At 42.2% G+C, this 15,879-nt stretch overlaps 1 protein-coding gene across 2 annotated transcripts in view; it reads right to left on the bottom strand.

Moving 5' to 3' along the window:
* ptgfrnb (prostaglandin F2 receptor inhibitor b) overlaps positions 1-15,879 on the bottom strand; it is a 91,671-nt gene that overhangs the window by 16,753 nt on the left and 59,039 nt on the right. The window contains exon 11 of one of the 2 annotated variants that reach the window (XR_014872183.1): positions 105-14,768. Coding sequence is in view for 1 of the 2 variants with exons in the window: in XM_085149991.1 (XP_085006117.1) it covers positions 14,661-14,768 (108 nt within the window). In the remaining variant the exon portion in view is untranslated. The remainder of the gene's footprint in view (positions 1-104; positions 14,769-15,879) is intronic. The other variant, XM_085149991.1, reaches the window with a different exon arrangement.

Raw genomic sequence — 15,879 nt, 5'->3', positions numbered from 1 at the left:
CCTGAAGACTAGAGAACTATTCCTGAAGACTAGAGAACTATTCCTGAAGACTAGAGAACTATTCCTGAAGACTAGAGAACTATTCCTGAAGACTACTTAAAGACATAATGAGAAAGCTGCCTAAGAGGGTTCAGGCTGTGCTGAAGAATAAAGGTGGTCACACCAAATATTGACTTTCACTTTCGTTAGCACCTTAAACACTGTATCTCCATGTATGATTACACGTTTCATTAAACCATCCATCCATCCATCCATTCGCTTCCGCTTATCCTTTTCAGGGTCGTGGGGGGCGCTGAAGCCTATCCCAGCTGTCATAGGGGGTACACCCTGGACAGGTCGCCAGTCTGTCGCAGGGCCAACACACAGGGACAGACAACCAGTCGCACTCACATTCATTCGCACATTCACACCTAGTGACAATTTGGATTATCCAATTAACCTATCCCCACAAGCTGCATGTCTTTGGACTGTGGGAGGAAGCCGGAGAACCCGGAGGGAACCCACACAAACACAGCGAGAACATGCAAACTCCACACAGAAAGACCCCGGCCTGATGGTGGAATTGAACTCAGGACCTTCTTGCTGTGCGGCAACAGTGCTAACCACTGTGCCGCCCCCATTTCATTACCACCTGCGTCTTTGGTCTCAGCAGAGCTGCTAAATATTTTCTGCAGACGTGTTTTACCAGAAACCGAATAGAATTTTTAAGAGTTAGCTGTTTCGCAAGACTGCCCCATCAACCTGACTGATGATGCAATCATGTCACACATTGGCCGTCCACGAAACACTGCCTTCTATAACATTTTGACACTTTCTGTTGTTGACTGGCACGCAGTGTAAGCCCAAACAGAAGAATCCCCCTGCGTGCGGTCACGATGTTTTATCTGTGCATGTGCGACACTTCTGCTTGAAAACTGCTGCCTTGGCAGTCTGATGACACTGTGATCTGCTGTTTCCAAGGATTTCTTCAAAGCTGCATCTCTGTTCCTACTCCGGTTTAACTGTGGGATGTAATGGAGTGAAAATTATGGCACAGTGCAACTCTGTGCAACATTTTCAATTTGTGTTCGACTGTCAAACCCGTCCTTTCCCTTTTCCTCTTCTAGCGCTCTGTTTCCTGCTTTTTGATTGCCAACCATTTGCTCTACTTTTTCAATAAAGTAAAAATAAGCAGAACGGCACCGCATTTGATGTTTTCAGTCATCTTTCATTTGAGCTGAAAACCTGAAAGAGGTAGTTCTGACTTTTAGCAGTCATCTAGGGGACACAGAAAGGTATTTTTTTAAGTCAAATGATTATTGAATTTTTCTCAAGTTTTATGTACTTTAATTGTTGAAACAAGCTGCAATAAAAAATTTATTACAAGGCAATTTAAACATGATTCATGAGTCATTTGCTTGACTTTTGTTTAATATGCACGTGGATTAAGAGCCATTATTATGACCTGCTGTACTAAACTACATCCAAAAGCCCTGCAGAAGGGGACTGACAAGCATAACAAGCTTTACCTGCATTGTGTGCAGAGCAAGCTGTGCAAGAACCACAAGAACAGCACAACCAGATGGGCCACTCATCTGACTTTTTCCAGATGAGGTTTGGTTTATTAGACAAGAAATTAGACCTGCTCTAGCTCAGACTGAGCACAACAGGAAATGAGGAACTGACTAACACCTGAGTCAAAAACAACTTGTAGGATTCTGTTTTTTGCTTTAAAAAAAGGTCAAACAAAGGTATCATCATATGGAAGCCCGTTTCAGCCACTAAAAAAACAAAAACAAAACATGAATGAGGTCACTTTCTTGTTACCTGGAAGCATATGGCGCAGAACGCGCACTCAAAAGCGGGTCGCAACAAATTGGTGCTTTTGTGAGTATGTTTGCTGATAGTAACGCCATGTGATTCAGCTAATAACACAACGATTTCATCTTTTTTGAAGCCACGTTGAAAATACTCAGCATCCATGCATTCATGACTGGATGTAATACTGCTAGCTTAGCTGTAGCATTTGTACCTGAGGGCTTCAGCTTCCGCGTAACAAGGAAATGATGTCATTCACATAGATTACTGATTGGCAGCGGTAACTCGAAAATTTGACTTATTAACTCAAAATTTCAAGAAAATAACTCGAAATTTTGACTTATGGATCCTTTTTTGTGTGTGGCGGAAATGGGCTTCCATATCATCATGATGTGGATATATAAATATGAGTAAATAATTCAAAAAAAAAAAAAAAAAGTTGTAGTTTACACCTTTGTCCATCGGATATAAAATGCCATCCCGCTATGATTTTGTGCTTTTATAATTAGAAATGTGTGAAATTCTGCCTCGATAAGCTTAAAACTCCAACTAATCTGCTCTACGTTGGCTCACCATGACCTTGAATAGCAAAATCTAATCACTTTGTCCTTGACTGTGAATGTCAACAAATCCCCTCTAACAATGTTTCTCATATACCGTGTTCGTGAAAAATGGGACAACCCAAGTGTGTAATGCAGGGTCCCCAATCTCAGTCCACGAGGGCTGGTGTCCTGCAGGTTTTAGATCTCACCTTGGGTCAACACACCTGAATCACATGATTAGTTCGTTACCAGGCCTCTGGAGAACTGCAGGACATGTTGAGGAGGTAATTTAGTCATTTAAATCAGCTGTGTTGGATCAAGGACACATCTAAAACCTGCAGGGACACCGGCCCTCGAGGCCTGGAGTTGGGGACCCCTGGTGTAATGCCTCAGGCCACTGGGCTGAGGATAAAAATTCAAAAAGAGGAGGAAAAAAAAATACAGACCTATGAATCTCAGGCATCTGTACAGTTTGAAACCGGGACAGGTAGAGCTGACAAGCTAAACCTGGTGTCCTGTTGATTGTGGGGTGGGTGGGGCTGGACCAAGGGTGGGCAACTCCAGGCCTCGAGGGCCGGTGTCCCTGCAGGTTTTAGATGTGTCCTTGATCCAACACAGCTGATTTAAATGGCTAAATTAGCTCCTCAACATGTCCTGAAGTTCTCCAGAGGCCTGATAACGAACCAATCATGTGATTCAGGTGTGTTGACCCAAGGTGAGATCTAAAACCTGCAGGACACCGGCCCTCGAGGCCTGGAATTGCCTACCCCTGGGCTGGACTCTTTGTCCAAGTGCACACAAAGATGGACTTAATGGGCAAATCTGTCATCCTCAAACTCAGGGTGTCCAATAACGATACATATAAACTACAACTCAACTAACAGTTGTTGAATGGACTGTGTGTTGGCTGTTTTCTTTGGGTTTTTTTGTTTTGTTTTGAGTACTAAAAATTATTAGTTCACCAGAAACATTAAACGGAGAATCATTTGGTCTTTCTGTCAGATCACCACTTCCTACACTTCCCCATCTATCCGCTCTTCATCCCTCTCTTTCTACTGAACTCTTTCTCTCGCCACTTTTAATTCCCGGCCTTCCTCTCGTCCTCATCTCTCTCTTTAGGAAACTTTGCATGGTGTTCTCCAACGACTCTCCCTCCATTTACTGCCTCCTCTATTCACTCTCTTCCACTCTCACTCACTTTAACAATCTGTTTAGCTCCCCACCACAACCCCCCCCCCCCCACCCTCAACCATTCACTCCCGCCATCTCTTCCCATCTCTCTCCAGCTCTGGGTCTATTCTTTCTCTACCTCGTTCTGTGTCCCCGGCCGGCTAACGGAGCGTGAGATTGGCTAATTAACGGCTGCCTGTCGGCCCTGCGAAGACAGCTGGGTTATTTGGTGAGAGTGGAGAGAAGGGAGGCGAGACTGAAGAGGAAATGAGGAGAGGAGCGAAAGCGAGTATCGTTGTGTATCTATCGCCCAACCTGATTTTAAAATACAACTTCAAACTGCGCATTTTTAAAAACAAGTTATTGTGTTCTACTATAAACACACAAACTGGGTTAATTTGTTTAAACTACATCAATAAATCTTTTGTGTCTCATGAGAAAGGCAACATGAGCAGTCTAACCAAATTAAGGCCAACGTCACATCTCCTTTTAGCGCCGTTTTGGTTGCCACCACCTCCTCAGCAGTAATGTGGCACGAGCTTCCAGTGCACAGCGCTGCAGAGCATGGTTAAGTGAATATTTGTGCTTAATTTCATCTCTTGTTCCCGTCACGGCAGCACTGACAAGTATAGCTGGTGTCAAGAAATGTAAACGCCACCCGACTAATGATTTAAAAAACTGTCAAAAACTAAAAAACTCAATTCTAACATGAACCCCCGTCCTACACAGAGACACGCTGGAAACACTCGATGTGTTTCTGTGTTGCTCGTGTGCGGCGCTCACTCATACGCTGGCACCCTAAATTGGCACTCAGTCGACAAAACCTTTGGAACCCTTCATCAGCAGGCAGTCATTTGTCCATCATGTGTCTGTCTGTGGGTTGGTGATTTGCAGGTGTGCAGTACTCAGTTTGTCAGAGGTTCTTGTCTCCAAACTGCAGAGCTGGGCGATACTTCTATGCGGATTTGTCCATACAATCATTTTCACTTCATATAAACTCCAATCCTGTCTTTCTCTGGCCAGGAGACACTTTTGCAAAGGGAGGAGGTTTGGAGCGACTTTGTGGCCGTTGCTGTGGCTCCCAAACACTTCTACTTTGCAATAATACCACTTACAGCTGATTGTTCCCTCCCAGATATTCCACAAATCTCACAAACTGAATGCAACGGTGAAGCCCTATTATAGCATCATGCTTGAATGAACAATGCATTGCTTCACAAATGTTTGGAAAGGCAGACTGCATGGGTAGATGCTTGACTTTATACATCTGTGGTACTGGGACCTGCATGCAAAGATTTAGAGGTGTGACCCAATGCTTTTCCCCATACAGTGTATATTAAGTTGAAGTAAGCACCAACACCTGTATCGGCCAAACTACATAAACAATCAGCGGCTGGCTACGGTAAATACCACCTATATTGATTGATTGACCTACGGTCCATACTTTCTATAAAATGTTTTGGTTGGGTCTTCTTCTAGTAAATTATACAATCCAGTTGCTAGCTTGGTAAACTTGCTATATGGTATATGCTAGAGTAATTCATTTAAAGGAACAAACATATTAACCCTTTAAGACCTACAATAGAACCAAGTCCGCCAGAGCTTATATTATATTTTTACATGTTGTGGAGCCATTTTTGGGAGCATTTCAAGTTGCTATACATCAATACAACCATTACAGCCTAGATTTTAATAATATGTATGCATTAAGTGCATAGTAATTACATTAAATTGCAAAAAAGTGTAATAAACTACAAAAAAATGTAAAATCGTTTTTGTTTTTTTAACATATATTTCTAGTTAGAGAAATTTAAGAGGCTTATCCCTCAAAACTGTAAATACAAAAAAGTTGCACAAAATAGTTTCCCACCACAGGAAATTTATTTTGAGTGTCTTCATAGTTTTATTTTTGAAATACACCAATTTTAATACACTGCAAGAAAAATGAAAATAAATATTATACTGCAAATTTGCAAAAAAGCAGCATATGCATCAAAATAAACTATTTCCAGCAGTGCAATATGAGTCCTAAGCATCCCAGAAACGACACAGAAAGTCATAAAGTCAAACATAACTTTTAAAAACACCAGTATAGGCTCATTGAGGCCCGGACGGTAAAAAACTACATTTCCGTGAAAATGACGTCACTTCCGGTTTCGGGCAGGTCATGGCGGACATGCGATAGTTCACGCTGACGTCTAATCCAACGTAGGAAGTGTTATGAACAGCTGATCGGATCGGCAAAGCGTGTTTCTGGAATATTATGTTTTTGTTGCTGCAATCGCTTCTTATGCAGTTTTTGCAAAGCTATATGTGGAAGGAAACTGTGACCGAGGACAAGCTGATGGCATAAGATGTAAGTACAACTCCTCCGGTTTCATATGCAAAAAAAATGATTGCGCTAGCTTACGTGGTTGCAGAGCTACTGGGATTTAAAAATAGTTACGCAAAACAGAGCGTGCCCGCTCCGACCGGCTTTAAAGGGTTAATAAATAAAAGAATTAAACACAATCAGATAATCAGGAAAAGACTGCCAGTACCGAGGTTTTATTCCACGCCGTGTTTTTAGGCTGTGGACCTGGAGGGATTGCTGGCAGACAAATGTAGGCATGGTCGCTGTGCCAACAGGATTCAATATCATTTGTTTTTCCTCAGAATTACCCAAGAATTTTCACCAAAACCTTCTTGGAATAATGCAATGTTTACTTTTTACTATAAATATCTTTGTGCACTTCTATGAGACACACTACAGTAAACAGCAGTGATACAAAATACTTAGAAGAAAGCTGCTTCAAATGCAAATTTGTTTTCCCGAGCTCACCGGTTAAGTTTAGCACCTTTAACAACCATCTTGGTTGGCATTTGCTAATTGTAGCCATCTAGCTTTCTTTTTGCTTGCCTGAAGCCTCATTTGGAAAGGGAAAGAACAGTGTGTGTCTGTACTAGTGAATCACTGAGGAATAGAGCTGTATGCCTTCCCCAGCAGGTACAGAGTGATATGCTGTTACTTAAACAATAGAATTTCAGGCTGTTAAAAACAGTGGTATCTTGTGAAAAGTGTCACACTTTTAGAGGCACTGCTTCAAAACACAAAGAAAACCATCTCTAATGGTGATGTCATCTCCCCTCCACTGACATCTAGTATGCAACATCTGACAAGTGCAGACTTCCACGAGTGCAACAACATTCATTCCTCGGGTAATGAAGGCTGCATGGCCACACGCAGCACGTTGAGTTAATCAAAAGCAAAACAACACAGGGTCAAAAACACAGCGAGACAAACACACATCAATCTTTGAGTTACGGTAGGAAAAACCTTTAAAGATCTTCCATAAACTTTAATTTACAAATGATTGCACTGTCCAATTACTGTATGCCGTGGAGGGTGGTAGTCTTGCTTGATTAGTAAATTAGGTCTAAATTTAACTCTAAAAGAACAAAGGATCAAAGTAATCTCAGCGCGGGGAGGAAGAGAGCATCCGATCATTATGGAATAACATCCTGTAAACCTGACATATTTGTCCACAATTAATTCTCCCGTCATCATCGGGGTCGTGAAACTCCCCACGCAGAAGGTGATGAAAGCGGTGACGGTAATTGAAATGCGATTTGAACGCCAATAATCGTGTGAAGTTATCCCACGCACCATCAGATTTCTGAAAAATAATTACCTACAACTCCAGCGGCTGTGCGGAGGTATCGGTGTGTGGTACTGCTAAAAACTAATTAAACACACAAGTTAAAAGCCAACTAAAAGCTGCACTTTCACTGCATGCACACAAGTTGAACTTAGGACTTATTATGTATTCATGATGCTTTGAGCTAAATGCTAGAACCAACCATTGACTGATACTGGCCATTTGCTAATGGCTGATAAATGAAAATAAAAATGTAAAGAAGAGACTGGAGCACACGCTTTAACCCTGTTATTAGTGTTGATATTGCATAGTTTGTCCATCAGAGGGCGCTCTGCAACTTCTCTGCTGGTAACTGTTGTTTTTAAGCTTGTGAGCAAACCAAAATTATTTTTTAAACCACACAGCGAGATTATCTTAACACGAACTCCCAAATAACTACACGTAGCAAATGTTACAGAAACCTGTGGCTTCCTGTGTCTCTATCAAATATTTAAATCCCCAAATATTGATATCATATATCGGTCGGCCACTAATAAATGCTAACATGCACATTAGCACTAAAGATGAAGCGCAAATACATTTTTGTAGGTTTGGGTTTAAGAACAATTTAAACACCTTTGACATTAAGGGATGTTTGAGTAAGCATTTTATAGATATATATGATATAAACCAGACAGACTCCATGTTTGAGTCATGTAGCAAGATGGTTGAAAATGTACCACATGGTGCAGGAAGCATGAATTACAGCATGCCCATCATTATGATTAGAAGGCATCTTCTCATAGATCAGGGTGTCCAACTCCAGGCCTCGAGGGCCGGTGTCCTGCAGGTTTTAGATGTGTCCTTGATCCAACACAGCTGATTTAAATGACTAAATTACCTCCTCAACATGTCCTGAAGTTCGCCAGAGGCCTGGTAATGAACTAATCATTTGATTCAGGTGTGTTGACCCAGGGTGAGATCTAAAACCTGCAGGACACCGGCCCTCGAGGCCTGGAGTTGGACAACCCTGTCATAGATGCTTTGATGATGGTAGAAGAGAGAAGAGCAGGTTAAAGAATCACCTTTCATGGGATCGTGACAGATGCATTTCTTTCTTGTGGCACCTGAATCCAGTTATCCATGCGTCTAACAGGGCATCCAGTAAACCTCATAGGAAGTGGTTATTCATTACGCAATAATTTTGACTTATAAACCGAATTCCTACTTGGGGCGATTGTGGCTCAAGAGTTGGGAGTTCGTCTTGTAATCGGAAGGTTGCCGGTTTGAGCCCCGGCTTGGACAGTCTTGGTCGTTGTGTCGTTCACCCGTTGCCTACTGGTGGTGGTCAGAAGGCCCGGTGGCGCCAGTGTCCGGCAGCCTCGCCTCTGTCAGTGCGCCCCAGGGTGGCTGTGGCTACAATGTAGCTGCCATCACCAGTGTGTGAATGGGTGGATGACTGGTTGTGTAAAGCACTTTGGGGTCCTTACTAGAAAAGCGCTATATAAATACAGGCTATTTACCATTTTACTGATCAGAATTCGTCATGCACCAAACATCAACAATCTGCAATTGGGAAGTTATCCTGTTTGAACACAAGGGTCTCCTTGGCTAGCAATTCTATCCCTAAGCTTCCAATTGGGATAAAATCTACTATTAATTAGTTGCACAATTACAGTCTACTGTGGATGACATGATAACCGACTTCAATCCTGCTCATTTGTAAAAAATATTTTTTATAGAGCGACATGATAAAGGTTCCTTTGACTCATGTAACGTTGCTCCATAAATGTTGACGTAGCAACGCACGTATGGAGTCAGTAGCTTCACTAATAATGGGCTGAGTCAGCGTAACAGTGAACACTGAATGACTAAGCAGTGAGGAACAATGCGGGATGTTATGTTCGCAATTGTGTTTCACCATGCCCGCTGTTAAAGCAAGCTCCGACAGGAGAGCTGTTTTTGGCCATCTCTAAGGAATGTACTGTTCTCTCTAACGCACGCACACACACACACACTCACACACTCAACCTCTTCAGTAATTTCTTAGTTTCTTTCTTGTGTCACAACAATAAGCTTCAGAGTCAAGGCAGTAACAAATCACTTGTATTAAAACACACACATACACGAGTGTTATCATACAACTTGCTGTCACACCCAAGAAAACGCTTTGTGTGTTTGATGTAAGGACACCTGCATAAGCCGAGGTTTGGCGGTTGTCCAAACTCGGGAAACCTACACGCCACACCTTTGTTGCTGCATGTCACTCGATTCCAGTTTCCTAATTGGTCCTTTAACTCGTGTGTAATCTGTTTGTTATGGATACTTGTCCCGCTTTCGACCACTTTCGCCGACTTAAACACACCTGCCTGTCACAGCTGTTTAACCCCTAAATATAAACAGTGTTTGCGGTTAGCTAGATCACAGAAGAACTCTATGGTCACATGATCATCCGCAGCGATACGTACGATGATACAACCGTACGTGTTATTACCCAGAAAAATGCCTATTTATAGCAAGCGTTCAAAGATCAAACATGAACTGATACAGCTCGGTATTTTGTCTGTGCATTTAAATCTGTCTAACTCTCTCTAACCCTCACAGAGACTAGTCTGAGAGGAAAAAAATCCAGCCAGCATGGCCAAGCTGTCTCAAATATACATTTGTTATAGATAAATTATGCAGAAGAGCATCTCTGAGTGGACAACGCGTCAAACCTGTAAGCAGATGGGCTACAGCAGCAGAAGACCACACAGGATGCCACTCCTACAGCTAAGAGGAGGAAACTGAAGTTGTAGTTCACACGGACTCGCCAAAATTGGAGATTGGAAAATTGGAAAAGCGCTGCCTGGTCTGATGAGCTCTAAACTCAACTAGATGTTAAGGTCAGGATTGTATACGCAACATGAAATCATGATTCCAGCCGGATAATGTGTGATGTCCCAAAACAGGTTTTGAGGGTGTGACAATAACTCCACTGTACTCAGATGGCCTCCATAGTCACCATATCTAAATCAAATAGAGCACCTTTGGGATGTGGTGGCACAGGAAATTCACATCGTGGATATGGACCAAAACCTCCGTCACCTTCTTGAATCTGTGCCATGAAGAATTAAGACAGTTGTGAAGGTAACTAGCTTAACTCTTCATGACAAAGTGTGCTAAATAAAGTGACTGGTGGGTGTATACTTCCCCTGGATGTATATAACATGTTACTTTATTAATAAACATGTATTTCATATATGATAAAGAACCGCTCCAGCTGTGCTACGTTAATCCGCAGCCGTAAATAGTCCCCGACGCACTCCCCCCTTCACTCCTGTTTGAGTCGCATCTGCTACAACCTGCCAGCTGTTTCAGGAACCCACTGCGATTGTCAGAAAACAGAAATAAATAAAAGAGGGAACAAATGAAAGCCGATCAGGTGCTGAATGAGAGCGATTTTCAGACCACATGTTACTTGCAGAGCAAAGTGTGACTCAAAGCGCCTTCATTCATGCACAAAGTGGAACCAGATGTTGCGCTGAGAGCATGATCACCGATACAGAAATGCCCAAGTAATTCAGCACACACATGCTGAAGTGACAAATGATTTGCAATTAGCGCTGAGCCTGTTAGTTACAGTTTAACTTAAACCCCGACCACAGGAAGCACAAATCAGGAAACGTGCGCCATCGTAATGGCAGAAAAAAAGAAAAGAAAACGAGCTTAGAGACAGTTTTTATCTCCGAAACTTCTGCCTCTGACTCTACTGAGATACTCATGAGAAAAGTAAAAAAACGGAACTATTTTTACCCAGTGAAATGACAGATTTTTGCTAGCCGAAGCTATTAGCTAGCTAATTAGGCGTACGTTAGCTTGAAACGGTTGAAATGTTGTCACCAGCTGACTCCTCAGTGAATCCAGGTGACTTGCTTTAACAGAAAGCCTAAAGAGACTTCTTGACTTGATGGCCACACACAGTATTTATTCTTAAACGTTAAAACTGCCTGTCTGAGGAAGGCTAACAGCCAACAGCAGAACATAAACCATTTGATGTGCACAACATGCTTTTCCTGACTCTCTCTCCTCCTACAATGAACACATCAATAGCCACGTGTAGCATCTTTATCAGCTGTCATGGAGAGGAAGGCTCCGCTCCCTGGTGCAAACCCCCCACAATCCCTGCAGCTCTACACATCTGTGTTAATGCTCACACATATGCACACCTACAAGGACACAGGCGCAAAAATAATCATGTTTGGCTGTAAAAACTGGATTAAAAAAAGAAAAATTGTATTCATCTCTGCTTGTTAAAATGCAGTATTAACTATCCATCTGTGCTTGATCAGCTCACTATGTGGATATAATATAGAAAACGCATGCTGGACGGGGCAGGAAGGACGCAAAGAGAAATCGGAGGGAAACAGTGACAGCTGGGCCGAGCGAGGTGGTGAGTTATGCGCACCGTCGTGTGATGTGTTCAAGTTAAAGAGTACAGAGTGAAGAGGAAGAGGAGGGCGTAAGATGAATGGATGTTTACAGTGATGGAGAAAGAGAGACGGAGGAGGGGGGGGGCGAGGCAGACGGAGATATAGATGGACCGAGAAAAGAAAGAAGAAGTAGTGTGTTATACTGCAGATGGTTCCCACAGGAGGCATCCATTGGTGTGCCATGGGGACTTTCCAGTGTCACAGAACATTGTGCATGTAAAGTAATGGAAATAATAAATTCTATTTAACTTCTATTGCATATATTCATACGACCAGTTTACAGCTTAAAACATGCGACTAAAACATGTATAAATTAGTATGTTCAGTCTAGTCTGCAGCTATCAAATGTATATTCTTAGAAATTTTAATAGTCTGCAAACAGCGTTTCAATAGAACTAAAGGGTTTGGAGTGTTTACAGGCCACACAATAATCAGATTTAAAGAAAACACTTTTCTAAATGCAAAAATGAATTAATAAATAATGCACTAATCCACCCATTTTCATCCGCTTATCATTTTCAGGGTCGCTGGGAGGCTGGAGCCCATCCCAGATGTCACAGGGTGAGCGGCAGGGTACACCCTGGACAGGCTGCCAATGAAATGAAGTATACATACGAGCAAACTACGGCATAAAATAGCCTTTAATCTGTTTTCTTGGAAGGTTTTCTTACATGAGCAGGAGGCCAAAAAAAGACAGAAAAAAGAAAAAGACTTCTGACAGCACTTCCTGGATGAGGTAGATCTGATGTTCACGTGCAGGTGTCTTTGTGCGCTCAAGTGTGGTAGTGTATGAGTGAGTGTGTGTCTGTGAGCCTTTAAAGGAGCTGCAATGAAGAGAAGTGAGCGCATCAACATTCTGCGGAAAAACAGACGTTATGATGGCGCAGAGTCTAATAATTAAGCTCACTGATTACTGGATTAATAATAAGACTACCAGCACTGTGTCAGTGGCTCAGAGTTTTATCATCCCAGGAATAATTTGACCGGTTTTTACACACACAAAAATCAAGTGCATCATGTGGAATATTTGTATATTATTATATTATATTATATTTATAATTGGGCAGCATTTTTCAACCACTGGTAGCGCACCCTGCTGGGCAAAAGCAGTAGTAAAGGTGTCCTCTTTAACCCTTTAAGACCTACCATAGAACCAAGTCCGCCAGAGCTTATATTATATTTTTACATGCTGTGGAGCCATTTTTGGGAGCATTTCAAGTTGCTATACATCAATACAACCATTACAGCCTAAATTTTAATACTATGTCTGCATTAAGTGCATAGTAATTACATAAATTGCAAAAAAAGTGCAATAAACTACCAAAAAATTGAAAATTGTTTTGTTAACATATATTTCTAGTTAGAGAAATTTAAGAGGCTTATCCCTCAAAACTGTAAATACAAAAAAGTTGCACAAAATAGTTTCCCCCCACAGGAAATTTATTTTGAGTGTCTTCATAGTTTTATTTTTGAAATACACCAATTTTTATATACTGCAGGAAAAACTAAAATAAATATTATACTGCAAATTTGCAAAAAAGCAGCATATGCATCAAAATAAACTATTTCCAGCAGTGCAATATGAGTCCTAAGCATCCCAGAAACCACACAGAAAGTCATAAAGTCAAACATAACTTTTAAAAACACCAGTATAGGCTCATGAGGCCTTGATGGTAAAAAACTACTTTTCTGCGAAAATGACGTCACTTCCGGTTTCGGGCAGGTCATGGCGGACATGCGATCGTTCGCGCTGATGGACGTAGGAAGTGTTACAAACAGCTGATCGGATCGGAAAAGCGTGTTTCTGGAATATTATGTTTTTGCTGCTGCAAGTGCTTTTTATGCAGTTTTTGCAAAGCTATATGTGGAAGGAAACTGTGACTGAGGACAAGCTGATGGCATAAGATGCAAGTACAACTCCTCCGGTTTCATATGCAAAAACAATTATTGCGCTAGCTTACATGGTTGCAGAGCTACCGGGATTTAAAAATAGTTACGAAAAACGGAGCGTGCCCGCTCTGACCGGTTTTAAAGGGTTAAGTCGGGATTACACTTTCTGCGAGTCTGTTAGTGTGCACTAGGGTCCACTAAGGACCCAATCATGGAAATTCTATCATCAGACAATAAGCCCAAGGGTTCTTGTGGATGTCCGTGTGACTGTTTGTCTGTGACCGTGTGGATTTTCTATGAACGCACACCAGGGAGACTCAAAGTGGACCTCAAAGAAGGACTTCCTCCTTCTCTGTGTCTGCAGTGGAGTATAATCTAGGCCTTACTTTTCAGGCCATCGTGTCCATCTTTTATATACAGTCTATGCTTTGTGTATGGCAATTTAATTAACCACAGCCAATTTAAGATAAGGTGCAGCCGCCACAGTGGGTGGAAAGTGTGTTGAAGCTGTTATTGATTCATGTTCTGCTGATTAAATAATTAACCTGCCCACCAATAATTGAATTTGTATAAACTCAATAACAATCTGTGTCACAGGATTACAGATTTTGACCTGATGCTGGTGGTAGGAAGGCTGGGCTGTTCAACTCTTTGCAAATTCAACAAACTTGGCAAGGTTGCTGCTTTGAGTCACAGCACTGGTTAGACCACCTAACTGAAAGCAAACCCTTCACTCTGGCATTCTGATGTGACACAATATTGTTTACTGTTTCCCCCTTTTTAACCTGTGGTTTCTCATATCAGAAGAAACTGAAACCTAACAGTACAGACCTCAAAGTCAATATGAGTGAAAGCAGCCTGGATAGAAATGTTAGCACAGTGAACCAAGTAACCAAGCCCCGAATATAAAACCACAAAGGAAAGAGAAAAAATGCAGAACTCTTAATCGTCACATCATTCTTATTAAGGCTGCTGCTGACAGGTTGACAGGTGAAGAAGGCAAAAGGAAATGTTTGTATGAATTTGCACATGTGGGAGCTGCAGCAGTGTCTCGATGCACGCGTGGAAAAAGATGAAAAGAGCTTGCAACAGTTGCAGATCGTGATTTATGAGTGCACGTGAGAAAACCTCACATACAGTACCTCCATATATGCTGTGTGTGTGCACTGTACCAGTCTTTGGCGAGGATCCGGAGACGCTGAGCGAGCACTCCATCTTTGCCGTTTCCCACGGATAAACGCTGCTATCGTCCGACTTGATGGCGATGGAGAAGGACGGGCCTGCAAACGCCAGCACATCGGTTCAAATGAGCTTTATTCAAGAAACATTCGACACAGACAACAAACATCAGAGAAACTCCGCTGAGATCAAAAGGGCTCGTTCAAACACAGGCTTGCTTTTAAACCTACATATACGATAATTCGGCATTCGGGTCTCTGAGGAAAGACAGTAGATGTGAGCTTGCGGGAGAAAATATAGTTCAGCCCTCAGATGATAAATACTGCTTTAAAGTCACAGTCTGCGGGTTCTCTGATATGCTGAAATCAACAAGCAGGAAACGGCAGCACTGTAGCTCAAGCAGATGGTAGCTCAAAACCAGAGCTCGGCACCCGCTATAAATTTGTAAAATGGAGCCGCTGCTGCAAGGCTAACAAAGCCCTCAACTATAAAGATTTATAGCTACAATTTCAAGTGTGCCTTCAGTGTTGACACCTTAATGGCTTTATATTCTGCAACCCAATGAAGTTTTCAGGTTGGCTTTGGGCCGTTTCGTTAGAAAAAAGGAAAACGCTTGAGGCTCTTTTGAGTTATGTTTAAAATTAGTTTACTAACAAGTAATTTCTGCTTTTGCATGCTATGCGTCTGAGTGGAAGGAAGGAGTGAAAAGCCATTTTTTTACACGTGAAACCTTTTGGAGCTGCAGATCAGGATCTCTCACATGGAGCAGAACGTAGTCTGCTTCAGAAACTGTGTCGAAATGGAGACGTTGTTTTTCTGAAGCAGTTGGAGCATGAATGATGCATCACACACAGCACGATTTGCAAATCGGACCAATCTGGCATCACACTGACTTTGTAATAAGGAGCTGGCAGGTTAAAGAGCGGCTAATGTCTTATTAGACTGCGCAAGATGTGGGAATTCTCACCTGCACCTCAGTCAGGTAAGTCTTTAAATACAGTTCAGAGTGGCAGCTAATCTGTGAGAAAAACTCTCCGTCAGGGATGAGATAAAGAAAAATGTGTGGGTCTTGGATCAGGATCTAGTTTCAGATTTCGAACGTTCATCGAGTCTTGAAATCTACGAGTAGGTTCAGCAGGTCAAGGTCCACGCTAGGCCTCGATGGAAACCTCACACAGGAGCGCTTAACCTGACAGTCTGCCCGCCCCCTCA

Source organism: Neolamprologus multifasciatus, chromosome 23 (assembly GCF_963576455.1).
Source record: "Neolamprologus multifasciatus chromosome 23, fNeoMul1.2, whole genome shotgun sequence".
NCBI lineage: Eukaryota > Metazoa > Chordata > Actinopteri > Cichliformes > Cichlidae > Neolamprologus > Neolamprologus multifasciatus.
This window is presented reverse-complemented; position numbering and strand designations above follow the sequence as displayed.